Source organism: Microtus oregoni, unplaced genomic scaffold (genome assembly GCF_018167655.1).
Source record: "Microtus oregoni isolate MIOR12 unplaced genomic scaffold, Mior012 000013F_ref0000133, whole genome shotgun sequence".
NCBI lineage: Eukaryota > Metazoa > Chordata > Mammalia > Rodentia > Cricetidae > Microtus > Microtus oregoni.
This window is the reverse complement of record NW_024543072.1, coordinates 46061603-46083658: the sequence shown is the minus strand read 5'-3', so window position 1 is coordinate 46083658 and position 22056 is coordinate 46061603. Positions and strand designations below refer to the sequence as shown.

General features: G+C 46.3%; 1 protein-coding gene across 3 annotated transcripts in view; it reads right to left on the bottom strand.

The window, feature by feature from the left end:
- The window catches only part of Rgl1 (ral guanine nucleotide dissociation stimulator like 1), a 277227-nt gene that overhangs the window by 100184 nt on the left and 154987 nt on the right, over positions 1-22056 (bottom strand). The window contains exons 1-2 of one of the 3 annotated variants that reach the window (XM_041662622.1): positions 12755-12950; positions 11649-11759 (exon numbers count right to left, since the gene is read on the bottom strand). The exons of 1 other annotated variant lie outside the window; for it this stretch is intronic. In XM_041662622.1, coding sequence (XP_041518556.1) covers positions 11649-11759; positions 12755-12781 — 138 coding nt within the window. In that variant the 5' untranslated portion in view covers positions 12782-12950. Of the gene's footprint in view, positions 1-11648; positions 11760-12754; positions 12951-22056 lie in introns of those variants that run through there. One more of the 3 variants, XM_041662621.1, reaches the window with a different exon arrangement.

Sequence of the window (22056 nt, the reverse complement as noted above, 5' to 3'; positions counted from 1 at the left end):
GGGTGAAGGAAAAGGAAACTAAAGACCATGGATGATGTACTCCCAACACTCAGGAAGCTGAAGTAGGAAAAACACAAGCTCAACACCAGCCCGGGCTACCCAGTGAGTCTGAGGCCAGCCTTGGCTAACACAGCAAGACCCTGTCTCAAGCAAACAAAAATATCACCATGTCAAATGCTGTGATGGAGCTTTTGGTAGGTAGTAAGGACACCCCTGCTCCCCCAAAGGCAATAAATCCAGAAGAGGTTAGGAAAACAGACGACAAAAGATGGCATTTGAGCTGACTGGAAAGGTAGGCAGAGCTGCCCATCAGTCTTTGAGACTGGAAGCCTAGCAAGCAGACACAATGGCACAGGCCGTGGCACAGAAAGTGCGAATCGGAGTATGACCTTCACTAGGTATAATGAAGAGGCTCAGGCAAGCACTTCTGCCACTGGTCATCCCCAGTTTATCAAGCGTTTGTTCCGGAGGACGTTCGTTTGGGGACTGTCTCAGTTATAAACAGCTAAGAAGTTAGTTTGTAAAGAATAACATAATCTTCCAACCCCAAGCAAGGGTGGCTCATAGAGAAATGTCTGAGGCAACGAGAGACCTTTCGGGGGGCAGAACATCAGGAGCCCCACGCCCCAGGACACCCTGGCCAGCATGGTTTTTGGAAGCTGGTTCACGAGCCTGCGCTGACTACAGTGTCACCGCGTCACATGAGGATGAATGTCACTGTGAGTCCCTTCGTCTGCACCACACGCAGTCAGCAGGCAGAGAGAGCTCACTGTTTATCAGGAACAGAGTGAGCAAGTCACTGATTAAGCCACTTGGTACAGGAGACTTAATTTTCAGCTCGCGCTCTGGGTACAAGGGTCGGTTAGCCCCACAAATCAGATGAGAGCAGGCACAGATTAACAGCGTGGGTCCTGAGGTGCGACTCTCTCAGCGGGATCGGACAGCAGCACAAGATGCTCCGAGAGGCCCATTTGAATAGAAGGAAGGTCAGATCTGTGGCCAACCAGTCAAAAACCCTGGGGACTATTTTTAACCCAGAAAGGACAGGAAGGAACAAGAACAAAAAAAGGAACTCACACAGGAGAGATGGAAGGCAAGAAGGAAGCATCTGTAACAAGCAAGTGAAAAGGCAGGGAGGAAAATGGGATTTTTAGAACTGTGTCCCCGATGATACAGGAAAGGGGCTGGGGTGGGAAGGAAGCACGGAGAGCAGCCACAGGACTACTCGAAGGAAGCGTTTTAAATGCCTATGTTGTAGGAAGGTGGGTTCTGGGTGGTCAGTAATAGTCTTGCCTCTGGCATTAGGTCACAAGTTCAAATCCACATTGGCCTCAAATTGAGAGCTGATTTTGCTATTGCTTTACCACTCTCTGTGCAGAAAATTAAAAGTGCCAGCGAGAAAAGGAGCATCCAAGAGAGAAGTGGAAAGCTTTCCTGTACCAGATGCTCACAACAGCTCTCTTCAGAGTCCTGCGAGGAAGGGTTATCCACAGACAATCCCAGGCTCGGCATCCTCACTGCACCCAACTAGGTGGGCAGCAGGTGGGAAGAGGAAAACACAGCCCATCTCCTAGAGAATGAGGGGAGGGAGGTGGGACTAAGGAGCAGAACATGTCCTTCGGGCTCCTGGGTGGTGAGCAGAGAGGCTAAATAACAAGAAGGATTCCCTCTGTTTGTACTAGGACTCGGCGATAGATATTAGCTAACTAAATAACCTCATACAACCCACAGGCAGAAGGGAAAACAGTGCTACCTCACCTTACAGAACCATAGGACTTAAAGATCATGTGGCGGTCTCAGAGTCAAGCAGTTCACTACTGGCTTGGGACTCAAGTATTCTAACCCATCAGCAAGTGGACAATGAGAGGTTTTACCATTGCCCCACACCGTATTGAGGACCTGCAAGCACAATTTGTTAGTGCCCTAAATATTGTCCGACTGAGTCTAATATAATGAAATAGAATTGTTTCCTCCCTTCCCATTATCCACCAGAAATATCACAGGTAGAAGACAGAACACTGCCACTCGGTATCTTTACAAAGTTTATCATTTTTCAAATTTTATATACCTGTATGTGTATGTGGGGGGTGCTGTGCCCATGGAGGCCTGAGGAGGGTGTTGGATCTCCCAGAACTAAAATTACAAGTGATTGTAAGTCACCTCTACCGAGTGCTGGGAACTCAACACCTGTCCTCTGCAAGAGCAGCAAGGACCCCTAACTACTCCCACCCTGTTAAAAAAAAAACATAAAAATATTAGCATCAAATTAAGTCTAGAAAAACAGAAGGAGATTGAAATGCAAACCACTGGCCCCTGAGGATTTAGCCTTGCACTGTGCAGGCGGGCAGACACAGAAAACACCAGATACTCATGAGGGTTCATCTTGATTATCCCCTGGCTTGGTCCAGGACCCACACACTAGTAAAGCACACTCTGGACCATGTCTGGTCCGTGAAGCCGGGCAGCAAGAGCACTCTGACAATTTGGACTTAATCTGTTTCCAGATTTAGGACCTAAAGTGACTGTTGGGAGGTGGTGACACGAAGATGGAACCTGACTGAAGAAGTCGGTCCCTGGGGATGTATCCTCGGAGCAGTGTCTTGTACCACATACCTTTCCTGTCACTTCTCTGCATTTCCTGTCCACAGCGCTACAAACTGTTCCTTCACCCCCTCCCTCCCATGACAGACTGAAACTTCCAAAGCCGTGAACACACCAAATTCCTCGAAGCACTTATATATAGCATTTTGTCAGAGCCATGAGAAAGGGAACTATTATTTGAATAAGCAAGTTTTGCGAACCCCTGCCATGGTTTGGCCTTGCACTACTGCGTGTAAAATGAGAGGACAGAGATGGGGACATGCTTAATACAGTTTCCTAAGCAACCTGAGGCTGCTCATAATGCCAAGCTTCAGGGGGCCGTGTAGCAGAGCCATACAGACCTCTTTAAAGCTCTTCAGCTGGCCTCAAAAGCGGCTTCCACAGTGGGGAGCGGACAAGGTCCTCTAGCTAGGGAGCAAGTGTACACCAGATTGGAGGCGCTATGCGAGCACCTTACTAGCGTGAGTCATTCCTACCCCAGAGCAATGAGATCAGAAAGGCAATGGATCCTTTCCACAGCAGAGGGACCCAGGCTTAGAGGGAGCGGGTGCACAACCTCTTAGCTCCAGCCGGTCCAGCACGTGGGAGGCTGAGATGAATTTTCTAAGCAGATCTATCTGATTCCATCAAGCAGGCTTCCTAACCCAGGCCCCCCACAGGAAATATCCCTGAGAGGCAAGCATAGCCAGGAGGGCCCAGCTCCTAGGAAAACACAGCAGAGTTCAAAGACCAGCGTGCTAATTCTCCAGCCAGGCCTTGAGGGTGCTGGGCTCTCCCTGCTAATGCTTGCTTAAGTCATTTTTAAGGAAGTCTTTGTTTATTGTGTCTGCCATTCGAAGTCAACCTTTGGACAGAGACGGCCAGGTTTTTCCTGATGCCTTGCACACTAACCCAATGCTTCCGATTTCCTGAGTTTTCCATTTGAGGTTATCAGTTACCTCAATGAACAACCTCAAGTGTTGCACTTTCAACTGGGGAAGGACCATAAAGCACTGTATTTTTAACCAGCTTCTAATCCAGCTTTGGTTATTTTTACCTATATCCATTAAATGTCCGTGTGTTTAATTTTGAGATAAGAACCATCCATAGATTCCAAGCCCGCCGCCCCAGTGATGATGCCGCAGGCCTGTGACTAGACAAGAGTCACTAGTGAGGGCCAGCAGAGACTCGGCTGGTGGAGTGACCAAGAGCAGCCACTGTCAGCAGAAAAGACATGGTCTGGGCCTTCTAACTGTCTTTAGAATTATTAAATAAAAGATTCGGCCTTGGTTTCACTTTTATGAAAGATGAAAATATTCAAAAAGGGAAGCATTGTTGAATACTTGACATAAAAGCAAACATACCAGAAACCTCTGGGATTTATGTACATGGGATACGGTTTACTGTTGAATTCACATAAATGGATTACATTGAGCAATAAAAAGCTAGAAGATGTCAGGATTTGCTTGTTTGCGGTTTTAATGAGAGTTCAAAACCTATCTAAAACCACTGACAATCATCTCTTCCAGAACTGCCACCACCGGTACCCTGAGGAGTCACGTTCTGGACAGTAAAGAAGAAATGTCTTTGGAGAAAGAAGCTAGAGAGGCCCCATCATCAGAGCAGAGCCTGGGCCACAGCAAGGCTGAGACCCAGCCTTTCTACAGTGGGGGCCGAAGGAGCCACGTAAGAGCGGGTTTTCTCTATGTGCACAGACTTCCTGCAGCAGGCAACTAACTGGTTGCCTACTGAACGCTGGGGGCTCGTTCTATCTTTATTCCTCCGGTGCTTCCTCTATTTGTAGTCTTAAAAAAAAACTAAAGGCAGTTGTCAGATTACAGCTAGTCAGGCGATCTCAACGACCACATGGCCGAGAGGTGACCAAAGGGTGAGGTTTGATCAATTATCCAGTGAAAAGTGACAGTATAAATACACAAGTCCTGGAAAGTAAAGGGTGAGAAAATACTTGCACATGTAGGCTGTAGGGAGAGAGGGGGCAAAGGGAGAGAGAGCCAGCAACCGCAGTGATCCTCCAAAGGCAGGAATGCCAGCAGCCCAGACACACAGGGGCAGGGCGGGCTGGACACTGAGTAGGGACAGAGATAAAGAGCAGAACACCTCACTGTAAAATGTCTTGTGTCCCTAACAACGTGACTATTAGTTTAAATGCTGTTGTCTAGAATACAGCTCTTTGATCACAGGACAGTGGGCTCTGCATTCACTCTCCCGGCCTGTCTACAGATACAGTGTTTCCTTCGCAGGGAAAAACAGAAGAACCAGGCCACAGAGTCCTCTGGAATCTGAGAAGCTATGCAGGGCTCCCTGCCTCTGTCTTGGTGAGCCTTCACTGAGATTAGGTCTCTGGTCACCACGCATCACACACACCCAGACCTGGAGTTTCCCCTCCTGGGAAAGGAGGCATTGCTAGTGCGTTACCTTAGTACATTTGACTCAAGGAGAGGACAGTGACACTGTCCTCAAGAGAGCAGGCCAGCTTTGGTCTGGCCAGTTCATGAAAAACCAAGTGTCCAAGACCTCTGCCTGCCTATGGGACCCCATCTACCCCCCCCACCACAGACAGACAGACAGACACACACACACACAGACACACACACACACACACACAGACACACAGACAGACACACACACAGACACACACACACAGACACACACACACAGACACACACACACACAGACACACACACAGACACAGACACACACACACACACGACACTCACTCCTCCCCAGGCCTCTTCACTTTGCTGTCATTGTCTCCCCTCAGGTCTTCACCCCAATACCACACATGCCTCCTGTGGGGTCCCCTGGCTCCAGTTGGGCTTCCTTCCACCACATCCTCCCTCATCCTCCTTCAGACTCCATTATTACTCTAAAACGCACATCTGGTCACACTGCCCTGTTTAAAGCCCTTCATTGTGATGGCCCCATCATAGGGCAACTCCAATTCCACAGTTTGGTGTCCCCACAGCTAAGAGTCACGACTCTCCATGCCAGGTTCCTGCCTTTCTCTCCTGCCCCCTTTCTTGTCAATCTCCCCACCAAGTTCCGGCCTCTCCCCCAGGCTGAGCCTCACACAGAAATCCCACCGCTGGCCTCCCTGCCTCCCCATATGCTGTGCTCTCTGAAGTGTCAGGGCCCTAAGACCAGCTTTAGGCCCCTCCTCAGCCATAGTCCTCCACGGAGGAGCCCTCCCTGCAGCGCAGCACACCTGGGCAGCCCACCACCCCTGCCTCTTCATGGTCCCCAGCAGATATCACATCCACCACACATACTGGAAGCAGGTTGGCTTTTTGTGTCCCCTGCTTGTAATCCTTTTAGAAGGCTGTTTCACTGAACTCTGTATCCCCATATTTAGCATGTTATCTGTGAAATGTTGATTGTGTTTGCCCGAAAATGACCCAGAAGCTAGCTCCAGAGAACTCCACGACAACTCAGAGCAACTAGCCACACCCATTGGCCAGCCACAGACAGACTGCTGGCTTGCGTCTCTCAGGGAATGAAGCAACTTGTAGGACTGCTCCCCCTTTCCAGCACTTGTCTTGCTCTGCTTATAGAAATCGACTTCTCTGCCCAAACACACATCATGGCAGAGATGCTTTCCTTGACTTTTGTGCATGTTCTAAGGCAGCGCGTGGACGGGGGTCACGGCAGAGTCCGATCCCTTAGAAGGGGAAGTGTAAAAGGAAATTATGCTGGGGAGAAAGGAGACGAAAACACACAGGCCAGTGCCGTGGCAGATTCCGACAACGAGCTAACACGGAGAGGCGTGCCACGTATCTCTCCATTTCTTTCTTAATTCAAAAACTCCAAAGGACTTACCATGTAGCTTAAGAGAAGTAAGAAAGAAATACGTCTGTCATAGGAATAGGATGCATACTTTTAGGTATAAAGAGTTAATATACCTCTAAAGTTCATGCTGCTCTTATTTGCAAAGGTAGACATGGGTTTTTGAGCATTTGTGAACATTTTATTTATTATTTTTATATATTTATGTTTTGCCTGTTTACCACATGCATGCAGTACCCAAAGAGGCCAGAAGAAGGCGTTGGATCCTCCGGGACTGGAGTTCAGAGGATTGTGAGACACCGTGTAGTGCTGGGAATCAAACCCAGATCATCTGGAAGAGCAGCCAGTGCTCTTACCCACTGGGCCATCTCTCCGGCCCCTAGACAAACATTTTTTAAAGTAAATTCAGTATTCTATGGATCGACAAGCTGAAATGGATATTCTTAATTGGATAATACCTATTCCTTACGCAGACCTCAAGAGAATTTTAAAGCACCGAAAGACAAGAAACTGGTATCTCAGGCAGTTCTAATGGCTGCGCGGTCTTGGTTGGCACAGGCTACCTCATTATTGAACAAATCATTTGAGAAACATGTTCCCAAGGTCAGAATGAAAAATACCAGTTGCTTAGTTTTCAGATGGCTGCTACATTTTAAGCTTTACTTTCCAGAGCCTAAATTAAACATTCCAGCAGTTCAGCCCATGATGAAGACAGGGATGACCAATAGTGAACCAGAGGCTCCTCTGGGGCTTATCTCCTCTCAGTTCCAACCCCTCTCCTCTTTCCAGCCACACAGAACTGCACTGCTTGCCAGGACTTAACTCACATACGGCCCTTCCTTCTCCAGAGCTCCTCCACAGGCAGGCACAGTCGGAGCTCAGGGTTTTAAAAGGCACTGGGAATGTTTTGTTGTTGTTGTTGTTGTTGTTGTTGTTACAAAGAATAATCTCTATCTTTGTGTGTGCCCTGCTCTGTTCCAGAAAGAATGTTGAGACAGCTATAAATAATCATTACTTAATTGATTTTCTTGCTCCCACGCCCCTCTGCTCCTCCTTATAGGCTGACGTCTTCATAGTGATTTGGCTTTAAATGAGAAGCAACTATACATTCATATTAATCAAGACAATATTAGTCCCACAAAGAAGGATGAAGCATGATCTATCCATTCAACAAACATTTAATGGCTGTAGTTACATGATTCCATCTAGGGGAAGTATAAACAAACAGACAATTACAGCAGCATGAGGTAAGCACATAACAAGGCCCCAGATGCTCTGGGACACACAGAGGCACAGCTCATCTGAGTTCCAGCATCCAAATTAGTTGACAACTCAGGGAAGCGCCCCACAGGAATGCAATATGCACAGCAACACCATGGCCACTATCAGGGAGAGTCCACACGAACAGCGTGACAGAGAAGGAATGCCTCCATCCATAGGTCACCAGCGCACTCCCACAGTCCACCTACAACAACATCTACATACGCTTCCCACATCTTTTTATTTCTGTAGTCCATCCTCTTCTAGTTTACTGTTGTCTCCTACTTACCAAAACTTTCAACACATCAAGAGTTGACTGTGCAAGAGCGTGACAAGCACTAGACACTGGAAAGTGGGTATCAGGACCATACCACAGGGTCACATGACTACTGAAGTATAGAAGTGAGAAAAACCACAAGACTACCATCCCCTGACCCAGTCCACTCCCCGAAGGATGTAAAGTGAGCCTGTTACTAACAGTTCAATGTTATGCTTATCCTAGGTGTAATAACCTTTTTCTGGGCCACAAATTTGTCCTGCTCTGCAGACTCCAAAGCCCCTTCCCAGAATGCTCTTCTCCTGTCCCTTCAGGGACTTTTCCTACTTCAGAGAACATTGGTATTTTCCAATTCATTGTTCCTGTCACTGTGGATGTATACTGCAATGGTGGTATCAAAGATAAAAAACGAGTTGACCAACTGCCCTTCCAAAATGCTACAAACTAAAAGAACAGTTGGCTGAAATTAATTTCTAAAGTCTCTTCCAGCCTTAGGCTTGTGTGAGTCTATGGCTTGACTGGAGCCACTTTGAGGGATATGCGTTGGTAAAATTGTCCCAAATTTAGGTATTATTGTAAAGAAAAAATGGGTCAAATTTCATTGCTATTGTCAATATACCCACACTGCCAATGAGAAAGACTACCACTGCATGTCTGAGCAAGCCAGGCCCGGATCACACTCAGTATCTGTTTTAGGACCATTGCCATAGGGTTCTCAAATGATCACAAGCAAAAGCACCAACTTAAGAAAAAAATAGTATGACAAGTGTTTTGGCTTATGTACTTCATATCTAAGAATGTGTAATTATTCTGTACCTTTTTAAAATTTACTTGCTTTATGTGTATGAGTGTTTCGCCTTCATGAAGGTATTGCATCTCCTGGAACTGGAGTTCCAAGTGGTTGTGAGCCACCATGTGGGTGCTGGGAACCAAACCTGGGGTCTCTGCAAGAGCAACAACTGTTTTTCACAGCTGAGCCATTTTCTGGCCCCAAGTGTGTAATTATTTAGTTATACTTCCTAGAACTGAATATTAATTAACCTGAATCTTACCACTAGAAATATAAAAACTGTGGTCCATCTTTGGAAACTTGGTTTGGTTTGGGGACTGTTGTCATTGTTGTCATTTAGACAGGGCCTGAGGCAGCTCAGACTGCCCTGAAATCACCATGTGGAAGAGGATGACCTTGAATTCCTGATGCTTTCCGAATAACCTTTTTGAATAGCACTACAAACCCAGTACCAAGGCTATGCCCACACTCACATGCCAAAGGACCTCGTATACTTCTATTAGGTGCCAAACTTTACACATCCTAAGTGATAAGCCTATCAGTAAGATATACATCATCATAATCCATCTCATAATTTGCAGCTCTGGCTATCAATCAAAGCATAAAGAAGATCAGAAGACTAATTCTGAAATCCTGCACCAGGAGTGATCTCTAGGGGAAGCATGCCGGAAGTGTCCTTATTCTTGGGCACCAATGATATCCTCAAGTACTATGGAAACAGCCTTTAGAGTCTGGGTAGTTCTCGACAGCAAAGAGCTAACATGTACAAATCCAGCCTGTACTATTTCTGAACTCTATGACCCTGTGAACAAATGACTCACTCTGGGCATTGTTTTCTTGTATATAAAAGAAAGAGGCTTCATAATGGCACCTCCCCCATAAAAGCTGTTGTCAGATCCCAGTATGTATGAAGCGTCTTCCTCACCTCAACCCCATTAACTCTAAAATTGTCCACTTTAAAGAATGCTGAATAAGTTACTGGAATGTAGGAAAACAAACACGAGGAAACCAACTGGGAGAAAAGAGAAAGATTTCATAGTTTCCGTGTCTCAACTGGTTGAGTCAAATTAAGTCTGGGGTTTTCAGAGACCAAAAACAGAGCTTCTCCACAGGGCACCTAAGACTAGAAAGCAAGTGGCGTTTAAGGTGAAGAGTTCTGACTTTTGATGAGGTGTGGTGTCCCCAAGTCACTTGTCAAATTGAGGAGGGCAGGATTCCTTCAAGAATCAGTAACAATTTTACATGATCCTTCTTCTCAATATCTCAGACCGACGGTTTCATTCAGAGCCAGCTATTTTGAACTCTATAAATCTAAGGCTGCAGAGAGAAGCTGGATGAGGGGAGAAGTGGAATCCAGTGTAATCACTAAGTGGCTGTCAACATCTAAATGAGCGACAGTTTATTTGGGGTGGGGTCCCCTGTATGCTCCCACTATGCTCCTGGCTAAACACCAACACTGCCACCCATGCAACATTTGTATCATTAGAGAGAGGAGAACAGCCCAGAAACGCAAAGGCTATTTGAAGACAACTGGTTCAGAGCTTATCAATCATTTAGAAATAGCCATACAGGTCAACACCATGCCAACATCACACTTAAATAATATACCAATATAATAAAGCCAAGAGAAGCAACACAGCAACTTGCCAGCACTCTCCACACAGTTCGTGTTAGGCCCACGTTCTGAGTGAGGCACATGAAGCAACACAGCAACTTGCCAGCACTCTCCACACAGTTCGTGTTAGGCCCACGTTCTGAGTGAGGCACATGCCTGGTATGAAAAAACTGCTACTTTTCACGGAGAAAGTGCCTGTCTTTGTAGGCCACATCTTCGTAGTCACCAACAAACTGTCCTAGTCCAAAGTATCCTGACCGAAGCATAGAAGCAGGGAAATCTGAGCAGGGAAGGCCAATGTGAGAAAAGAAAAATCCTGTGTCAGCAGCCATGGCAGAAGATTATGGTCCCTGGCCTCCAGCCTCCAAATACTGAGACTTACAAGTCATGTTGCCTCTGCTCCTCCCAGGACAGCCTGGATAGTCCACACTTTACCTGGAGACACTGTTCCAGACCTTGAGTGTTCTGAAACTAAAGTCGGTAAGTTGCAATGCAGGTATTTGCTCCCCACTTCAGGTCATCACCCACAAAAGCCCCAGCATGGCTCTATCGAAGCCAAGAAAACACCCTCCAGCCATTGCTTCTTCCCTCTCCAGGTTCCCATGTCATCCATAACCATTCTCTTCTCCAGCTAAAGAATTCCTTCCTTCTCCCACATGTCCTCCCAAGGAGTGCTCCTGCTGCCAGGCTTTCTGTCTCACACAGTCCTTCATTTGGGATGTGTTGAAAGATTCACCGGGCAAATTAAGAACTCACATGATCCTCCCCAATAGTTTATGGAAAGCAGCTTTTACCAAGTGTCTCCACTCCATGCCCCATACTCTACAGGCAAAGTCCCAATCCTAAGTATGCATCAGCCTCCTCCCACACTAGAAAGAAGGTCACAATGGGAACCTGCCCCTCAGAAGAAGCAGGGTAACGGCCTGTTGCTTGTGTGTTCTTAGTTTCTGGGATAAGGGAAGAAAGGGTGCCTTCTGGGTGCAGTGGCTATGACACTTGCAGAACCAAGCTATGCTTTCCGGTCGGTTCTCTGTGTGTCTGTCATCTTCTGCCACGCCACCCCCAGTCTGTTTGCCAAGTACCTCAAGATGTTTCCGGAAGGTTCTGAATTATTGACAAACTTGGGGAAGATGCTTTGGAAAACACCAAGTACTAAAACAGGCCTGTGCAGTGCAGCTAGTGCAAACACTTGGCCATCAGCAGTTTCCTTTTTAAGGCCAATGGGGGGCGGGGGAGAGACTGCCTTGGCTAAATAATAATGATATTCACAGAAGAGCAGACACTGACGTTCCAAAGTTCAGGATCTAGGAAGCTCTACTCACCCCTAGCCATCTTGCTCCTTTATTGGCCGCCTGTTGAATCTGGACTCTTTTGAGGGTGACATGGTAAACAGCTCCTTCCTCAACTTCTTCACCCCAGTCCTGAATCGAGCTCTGCCAGGCATGGGATAAAGAGAAAGAAAAAGAGGGTCGATGCGTGTGCTGTTGTTTTCTTCCCCTTGCTAACCACACTCCGAGCTGCTTCCCTGCTTCCAGCAGCACTCAAAGCCCAAGATGGGCTGTTGGGAATACATATTCCAATCAGAGCATACAAGACACATTGCAATAGGCAAGGCTGAGATTGTCTTGGCCCACAGCCCTTTCCTGTGGTATCAGGATCCTCTGACTTCTCCAGTTCAGTTATTTTTCCTAGACTAGCCACATATCTTAAATCCTTTTTTTTCAAGTTTTTTTTCTTCATAAGGAAACTGTGGTTTAATTTTGATCAAGTCTGTCCCTTTAAGTGAAACGAAAAATAACTCACTGGCAAAAACAAAAGTTTATCCCTCAGAGTCTAAGTGCTCAAACATTTGAGCAATGTCGATTTTAAACTCCCGCAAACACGTGTGTTAATGCCAAAAGCTCTCTTTGGGAAGTGAAGTTGTATGTCTTTTTCTCCTCTTACTGTTTTGGAACCCAAAAAAGTTAGGGGGAATGGGGAAAGTTTTTATTTCCGTAAAAACAACTCCGGCAAGTGCAGAGAAAGCCACACATCCTCATGCAGCTTCCACTGAAATTCACACAGCGACCCTGTGGATAGCTATGCCCCCTACTAAACCTGGGATTGCCTTGAAGGGCTGCTGCGGGGAGGCAGAAGCTGCACCGCTCCCCCAGACTGACTTTCAAGCTCTTTCCAAGCTCTGCTCTCCTGACACGCATCTGTCCCAGACACCCCGCGGGCGATGCCTGAGTACACAGGCAGCATTTCTAGGGAGAAGAGGCGCAGAGAGGGAGGGACACAAAGCAGAGTGAGAAGGCTCCCATGGAGCGCGGGTCCGGGCGGCTCCGATCACTTCGACAAGACTCTAACCACCCTGCCCGAGAAAGCGGGAGGTGGGAAGATTCCCCCAGCAGAGAAGAGTCCAGGAAAGGCAGGGAACTCGCGTTACCATTTTAGCTTGCCAAAGCAATTTCATTCTCAGTTTTCTCTCCGGTACGCGAACACTGCATGATGTGCCCTACTCCGAGGCAGCCCCGGCGTCTCTCTGGTCTGGCTCCGGGTCCCCGCGCTTCCCACGCGTCCTGCTGCCCCGCCGCCGCCGCGCGCGACTCGGCCACAAAGGAGAGCGGCCAGCGAGCGAGCGAGCAGCCCGGGAGCCCGCGGCCACAGACTCCTCCCCGCCACTCCGTGATGTCAGGCTTTCCTGTTTGTGCTTGCGAGCGCACTCTCCCTTTCGGAAGCCCCGCGGATCAAGGCAGTGAGCAATCGTTTCTCCAGCTCTGGAGTGGTTGGGAAACGATGCTTTCAAGTAGACCGGTTCATGGGGGGTGGGGGTGGGGGAGTTCCTGGTGGCCACCAGGTGCCAAAATAGAACCATGTGTGCCACACCACATGTGTGCGCGGTCTCCGCTGCCTGCTTCGCTGAAGGAAACTGGGGAAATTCAGGATGAAGGACACTTGTGTGATCTGCTTGCTATTTTGAATTTGGAGTAATTAAATCAGAGGGCCCTCGGCTTCAGGGAAGCTTCTTATTAGGATAAAGTCAGAAAATACCTGGGTATCTAAAAACCATGCCCAGGGGCTCTATCCTATCAATCACCTGCAACTGCCTGGACTGTTCCTATAGTCCATTCTTGTTCATTTCCTTCTTTTTGACAAAAGGTGGCCCTGGCTAGCCTTGAACTTTTGGAACTTTTGTGGCAATTCTCCTGCTTCTGTACTCTGAGTTCTAAGATTACAGGCAGGCATCAGCTCTACCACCTGTCCTGATAAGGCTTAGTTAAGGCCTTCTGACTACTGTGGGTGAGGGCAGACAAAGTTGGGGAGGTTCTTGCTGGATCTGACAGTATGTGGCATGGGCCATAAGTGGTCCTGGGGTCTCTGGAGTCCCTGTGAGTGGCCATGGGTTGTCTGCACTGTGAGGACCCAGTGAGATTAACTGCAGCAGGGAAAGTCCTTCAGAGGATGCTGCTGGTGAGAATTTTATCTTAACACAAAGATCTATGTGCGACAATACATTACATTTTAAAAGATCTAGTTTCAATAAATCAACAGAAAGAGATAACTGGTTACAATGCAGCCAAATGCCCTTCCAGAACTCCACACCAATCACAAAACCCTTAGGGCTCGTTTGTTTTACAGGCGTCACGCCCCGATCAATTTGAAAAAGACTTCCTCCTAACTGCTGTGCTAAGGCATAGCACTGAGCTTTGATTAGTAATAAATACATCATGAGCTGAAATGTCAGGAAATCAAATGAGCCATGTCCCCAAAAGAGCAGAAACGACAGACAGCAAGGGCATACCAAGAAGCAAGGGCTCTCTGCGCACTTCAGAGTGTCCTCAAGTCACTCTGTCAGAAGCTCCTCGGACAGCCCCAAGCTTCAGGGGTCCAAGACTGTGTAGGGAGAAGAATGTCCTATTTCAACCAAAGTGGCTGTTTCAGAAATTTAAATATCAAATACGTCCACAAACATATACACACATACACACATTCCTTCCACTGTGCTCAGTGCTTAGGACAGAGTATCCCAGGAATCCGGGAGAAAATAGTGGAGGCCCTACCTCAGACTTCTTAGGCCTTCCTCAGGGCCCTGGGTCACACCTGGAAGACCTATTTGGTGATCCTGAAGACAGCAAGAGACAACCAAGGACAGAAAGTAACCCTTGAAATTGATTCTATCAGTGCTCTAACCCAATCCGGACTGTAAATCTGAAGCGTATTGGAAAACTCCTTCCTAGATAATCAGTTTCTTCTCTAGAAACTCCTGGAGAAGGTGGCTTGGACCTCAGAAGCCCCTCCCAGGCGCTCTTCTCTCCCTCTCATCCTATGGCAGCATCTTGACTGGGCACCTGCTGTGGAAAGGGAGGAAGAAGAGGATCCAGCTCAAACCCGGATTTGCAGTGCAATCAACTTAGATAATGGACTGAACTGTAAGCTACCCAATTAAATGTTTTCCTTTAGAAGAATTTCTGTGGCCATCGCGTCTCTACAGCAACAGGAACTCTGACTACGACATACACTAAGTGGAAATGAACTTTTAAAGGGAAGATGGGAGGGAGGTGGAGAAGGAAGAAGAAAAGGAGGTAAGTACATTGAGGTGCCATGTTGATAAGGACACAGAGAAAAGGGATCCCCATATACTGTTAGGAATGGAAGCAGTATCTACTATGAAAATCAGTACAGCTGTTACTCAAGAAGTCAAAAATGCATCTACCATGGGATTCAGTGATACCGATTCTGGGTATTTATAAAAGTATGTAACTCCAGACCTCTAAGATACACCTGCACTTCCGTGTTTATTACAGCATTATTCACCATGGCAAGTACAGAGACAGTCCAGCTGTCAGCCAATGGATGAGTGGTTAAGAGAAAATGTGATGCAATGGATTGTCCAGCTTTTAGAGATACACAAGTCCTGTCACTTGTGACTACGTGGATGGACCTGGAAGATGCTATGCTAAGGGAAAGAAGTCAAGCTCAGAAAGACAATGTAAGGGCTGGAGAGATGGCTCAGTGGTTAAGAGCATTGCCTGCTCTTCCAAAGGTCCTGAGTTCAATTCCCAGCAACCACATGGTGGCTCACAACCATCTGGAATGAGGTCTGGTGCCCTCTTCTGGACTGCAGAAATACACACAGACAGAATATTGTATACATAATAAATAAATAAATATTTTTTTAAAAAAAAAGACAATGTAAGATCTCTCTTCCATACGAAATCTGAGTACCAAACACATACAGTCAGAAAAAAATGGTGACGCCTGGTGGGTATGGGAGTCAGAGGCTAGGAAGGTAATGGCCAAAGAATACAAAGTTTCAGTAATATGAGATCATTTTTGCATAGGGCCTATAGCTACCATATTGTGCATTTTAAGGTGCCTGAGAGCAGATCTTACGTTAACATGATAGCAACAATAATAATGGAGCAGGAAGAAACACTGAAGAAGATGCACCTGTCCTTGCCTTGATGGTGGTGATGGTTTCATGACTTTGTCCTGATCTCCAAGCTCATCAAATTATAAATATTAAATATATACACATGTCACGTGTCACTCACACCTTAATGAAGTCACTTAAAAAGTTTGTCTTGAAAATGGCAATGCCAACACAAGATGGCTAGAAGTAACAAGACCTCAGCTTTGTCGCCCCAGATTCAAGACTGGCCTAAAATAGCCTATGCCCAGTCAAAAGTTTAGAGGAGCCAGATGATGGTGGTGCACGCCTTTAATCCCAGCACTTGGAAGGCAGAGGCAGGTGGATCTCTGTGAGGCCAGCCTGGTCTGCAGAGCAAGTTCCAGGACAACCAAGGAAACCCTGTCTCAAAAGGCAAACAAACAACAGTTTAGAGGAAAGCAGCCCTAAGAGAGAAGGGGTAATAGCAATAACTGTGGGAAGAAAAGGAAGTGAGTGGTCTTGGTCTCTCGTCCCTCCGTACCTTGCCTTACTCCATCCTCCCCACAATGACTACCTACAGGGCAGCCTTTCCTACTCACTACTAATAGAGTTGAAATGAAACTAGTAATTGTCGTTTGCAATAATTTTATTAATAACTATGCCTTCAAATCTCCATAGATCCCTAACAACAATTTTGGAGGAATAGATAACAAATAAATCAGATACTTGTTAACTTTACCTCCAGCAAGAGTTAACCATGGCTGAAATGCGAGGCCCTCGATCCTCTGGACAACCCCATGAATGCTTCTTTCTCCCTGGTCTTCAGGTTTGCAGGCTGTGCTGCTTAGCAATAGCTTCCCACACTCAGTTTCCCAGTATCACCTGGGCACTCTCTTATGGTTGTTTCCAGTGTGAAAAGTGGGCTTGGGCTGGGGGTGCAACTCATTGATAAAGTGCGTGTTCAGTATGTACAAGGCCTTAGGTTCAATCGCCAACCCTACAATAAAATAAAGAAATAAAAAGTAAAAAAAAACCCAAACCCTGAGGTCGCCCCATGCGCCTGCTTTGTGCTTGAACTTTCAACCTTGTTTTGCAGAGGATAAGGCACTGGTCACGGTTGGTCAAAGATGAATGTCCTTTAAACAACAGACAGTCACTGTCATTTTCTCAACTCAAAGTGACCTTGTTAATCATCACAGAGATACTATAAGGTATCAACTAAAACTCTCAATGTTCTGCAAGTAGATTATTCCATTCATGCAGGCAAATTATGAGCCAATTTTAGACAGTCCTATTGTAACTAGAGAAAGGGCTGCCCTAAGGGATGGAAAATGAAGAAGGAGGAAATATAAGTAAATACCATTCAGCAACTGGCAGGCCCAAGGCGGAGGGCTCCTGTGGCCATGACAGGAAATGCTCTTCAACTAATATTTTCGTCATTTGTTGTGGTTACTCCCAACTGCTGGCGATGCTTACCTATAGAGGAAGCCGAGTTATGGGACACCATTCGTACCTGTGGCTAATACACATCAATGCCTCATCTAATTACAGATCTCTGTGAAAGAAAAAAGGACACAGTCAGGAATGTGTCCACAGAGATGAAACAATCAAACAGAGCAATCAGCTGACGCATGCGGCCAGGTTCTGTGTGGCATGTAACAACACACTGCAGAGAGCACGGTGAATGAGTGACTCTGGAAAGAGTTACTAGACAATGAGCCAGATTGCCTTTTCTTCCCCAAAGCTAAAGTGTGGTATTGAAGTAGGAGTGAGCCTCAAGAAAGGGAGACTGGCATGGCAAAATGGCAAAGAGCAAGGGCTCTTCAGTCAGAGACACCTAGAGTCGAGGTCTAGCACAGCCACTTCACCCCAAGGCAAGATCTTCACTCCAAGCCTCCTGGTCCTATGAAGAAGATAGGAAATGCAAACACGTCTGTCATTGGCTCCCAGTATTAGTTGAGATAATACACATCAAGCCTTTAGAACAGCACCCAACACCTGGGGACTACTCCACGCTAATTGGCAGTAGGAGCCGCCATGTGTTAGGTTAAAGAATTGCAAAAGCTACAGGAAAGTAATGATACTAAAAATCTAGCCCCTCTTTGAAGTAGCTCAAGATTCTATAGCTTGAAGACAGAATTTCACTCTACAAAGATCACAGAGAGCCCTCAGCCTCATAGTGTTCAGTCCGGTGAACAACATTTACTGAGTTGCTACAGTCCCAGAAAAAGGCAGCACTCAGGGTTCCTGCCTACTTCAACCCATTCTGTTCCCTCGCAGTAGCCAAAGCATCTTTTCCAATAACATTACCATCTCCTCCTGCTCTTTACCCCTCTAGGGACTTCCTGTCTCCAAGGACAGCCTAACTGCTTCCTCCACCCCACACAGCCTGGCTGAGGCTGGCCTCTGCCCACCACAGCCTCCTTCCTTCCCCTCACCCCACCGTGTTCTCACACTTCAGCTGCTGGCTCGCTGTAGATGTCTTGGGCATGTCCGACTCCTCCTGCCAGAGGGCCTTGAGGACACCCTAGCCTCCTCTGGCTCGGCTCTAAACACGCTCATCACGTGCAGTCACAGCCCCCATCCCTCTTTCCTCGCAGCTCAGTCAGTTAATGCTCACAATGACAGCCCTAAGACTCTTTTACTAGACTGTAAACTCTATGAAGGCAGAGGTGATGCCAGGTTCTCTCTCACCATTTTGTGCTAGACCCTTACAGTGCTGAGCAGACAGAGATCTGCTATGGTTATTAGCACTGCAGATGCCAAACACAACGAGCGAGAGAGAGAGATGATTTGACAGCTAGGTGGGGGGATTGCGTTATAAAGTCAATAAGGGGCTAATAAATAGGATTGAATGACAAATAATTCTTAGATACTGTCACTATCTTAAAGGTGTTTATTTTACTTCAAAAGGAAAGAAAAGTATCTAGGAACTGGGTGAAAGGTGATTTCCTAGCACTAAAGATCAGCAAGTAAGACTAGCAGACCAGAGCAAGCAGAGTGAGGGGCACTGAGAGGACAGAACCGGCAGGCAAGGCTCACTCTAGAAAAGCTTTGCAGGGGCTGGAGAGGTGGACTTAAGTCAACAGCACATTCTGCTTTTGCAAGGACCCCAGTTCAGTTGCCAGCAATTGAGTGGGCAGCTGCAAGTTCAGCTCCAGGCATGCATGGCTTCTATGACACTTGCACCTAAATGCACATATACATGTGTGTGCATGGTTTTAAAATATATTAAGTTTTAAGTCTTCCAGGAGGGACATGAGAATGGAGAGTTGGAGTGAATATAATTAAGATGGACCATATACATACATGTATGAAATTGTCAAAGAATAAATAAAACTATTCTTTAAAATGTATCATATAATACAGCTTTTTTTTTTTTAAGGTTTCTCAAGACAGGGTTTCTCTGTGTAACAGTCCTGGCTGTCCTGGAACTTGCTTTGTAGACCAGGCTGTCCTTGAACTCACTGAGATCCACCTGCCTCCCTAGTGCTGGGATTAAGGGTGTGTGCTCTCACTGTCTGGCTCAGCGTTTTATAAAAGGTTGTTGTCACCTAGACTTTTGAACAAAGAGAAACATGCTTTGGAAGAAAAGGGAGGACGCCACGCTCAAAGGAGACAGAAAAAGATGAGATTTGGACCCTGTGGTCCAGGAAAACAGGTATAGACAAAGTAGCCCACCGCTAGCCAAGAGGCTGCTTGCAATTGAGACGCACTGGGGGAGAGAAAGTTGGTTTCGCCAATAGAGTGTCACCACATAGTCAGGCCTGCACCGGCTGCCCCACCCCCAGGAGAAGCGCCAACACAAGTGGACTCCAGTGGACTCGTGATTTGATAGGTTTTCTGACTTTCTTTTTCTTTCTTTCTTTTTTATATTCTTTTGTTTGCTTGTCTGTTTTGACTTTCTTTTCTTTGGCATTTTTTGTTTGTTTTTTTTTTGTGAGAGAGAATATGAAGTTGGGTGGATAGGAATGTGGAGAGGAAGTGGGGGGAGCTGGGAGAAGGAAAAAAGGGTCAAAATATATTGTACAAAAATAATAAAGACTTTAAAGATAATCTGAAATGCTAAAAACTAGATGACTCTCATACGTGTCTATAGATTAGCTTGTGAGGAAAAACAGAGCCGAGAGAAGGCTGTGGAAGGAATGCCCTTCTAAATGAGCAGCTACACTCAGGGACGAGTGGAGGGCTTTGAATCAGAGTTGCATGGGAAGAACAAACGCTGCAACTTGATGACAGGCGTCATGCTACAAGAAAATGAACAAGCAAAGCAAATAAATAAACAAGTTGAAAGTTTCAGGACTAGAACTCAGAATGTAGGGACACGTAAATAAAGATAAAATAAACAGGGATTCTACTTTGGGGACAAAATACTGGCTCCGTTCTGAGGAGAGAGAAACTGGAGACAGTGACTGAGGAGTGACTGGAAAGAGGTGAAGGCTGGAAGCGTGAGCTAGCCCATGTGCAGGAAGCGTGAGCTAGCCCATGTGCAGAAAGAGTTCACAGGCGCTGGGCGGGGGTGCCGGCAGCATGCAACCGGCCTCAATATGCGCCCCACAAGAGAAAAACAAAAAGTACCAGCGACGAGCACGAGATGGAAAGAGGAGGGCCAGAGCTGTGGGAAGCAATGATGGGAAGAAAGCTCACTGCACTTAGAAATTCTCCAGCTGAAGTCAGTGCTGGACGACAGTCAACGGACTTGTCAATATTTCAAACAGGCACTGCCCTCTGCCATTGTTGTGAGATGCAGCATGGATTTTTAAGAGAGTTCTGTCTATTTTAAAAGCCTACAAATGTTTTTGAAAAAATTATTGTAGTTATTCTATGACACTCTTCAATAAAATGTAACCAGAGTTAATTGAAAGTCTTAGTGTGGTCAGTTACATAACAGCAGAATTGCTGAATGGCTTAAACACAGTGTTTTCCCAGAAATATTTGTCTTCTGGATGAAACCAAGAATGGAAAGTTCCTGGCTTCAAGAACAACGTCTGAGAAGGTGGAAAGAAAAGAAAAGCCTACATGATGGTAATGAAGCTTTAGTAAAAGTTAACCAAGCTGCTGCAAATGTGCTCCACAAAGAAAAGGTAGGTTTGCACACTGGACAGTTGACTGTGTGGTGTTGGATGTTCTTCTGTAGATGTGTCATTTTTACTGGTTGATGGATAAAGCTCCGTTAGATAACCCCTACTTTCTTAAAACAAAGGAAAAATGTTTCATACATGCATTGCCAAGAAAAATTTTAGCTAGCTATGTCCTTGATATTTGCCTGTTAAACTGCTGGAATCAGTTCACAGTGGCCATAGCGATCCTGCTTGTTTTAAAGCATAGAGTGAGATCTTATAGTAATTTGCTTTTCTGTTGCTAAACATCATGACCAAACTCAGCTTGGGGAGGAAAGGGTTTATTTCATCTTACAATCTGCTGTCCATCAGAAAGGGACGTCAGGGTAGGAGTGAAGAAAGGCCATGGAGCAACACTGCTTAGTGCCCTGTTCTTGGGCTCTTTCTCGGGTGATTTTCTTACACAACCCAGGACCACCTGCACAGGGGTGGCACTGCCCATAATGGCTAAGCCCTCCCACATCAATCATCACTCAAGAAAAAATATCCCACCGACTTGTCTACAGGCATTTTCTCAGTTAAGGTTCCCTCTTTCAAGATGACCCTATCTTGTGTCAAGCTGACAAAACAAAAACCAAACAACCAAACAAGCAAGGCAGTACAGGCTATAGAATAGAAACTGCCTTGTTTGGGATAGGGGGCGAGAGGGGGAGTTACCTTGGCTCATTTGGCTTCTTCTAGGTGATGGGAAAGCTGCTATCCCTAACAATTACAACAGACCACGCCCACCTACCTGGTTCTCCCTTTCAATCCTTTCTCCAAGGGTGGTGGTGGTGGCATCAGCAGCAGTAGTGGTGATGGTGCTGTGTGTGTGTATGTGTGTGTGTGTGTGTGTATTTCTTTGTCTATCTGTCTGTCTATCTACATGCCTGTGTATGTTAGGGGAGGGGAGTATTTATAGAGTAACCTGAATTTCATCTCAAAGCACAAATAAAATCTAATGATTTCTCTCAACATTTCTCTCACCCAATGGGAACACACTGTAATAAGATGATGGTATTCAGCCAGGCCTGAGAGTACAAGCCTGTAACCTAGACATGTAGGAGACTGAATCAGGAGGATCATAAACCCAAGGCTTGCATGGGTTACAGACAAGTGGAAGGCCAGCTTGGGCAACTTAGTGAGGCCCTATCTCAAACTAAAAAAAGTTAAAAAAAAAAAAAGAGGTGGGGGCATTTGGGCCTACTGTGATAGAGTGCTCACCTAGTATGTGGGAGGCTATGGGTTCAAACCCCA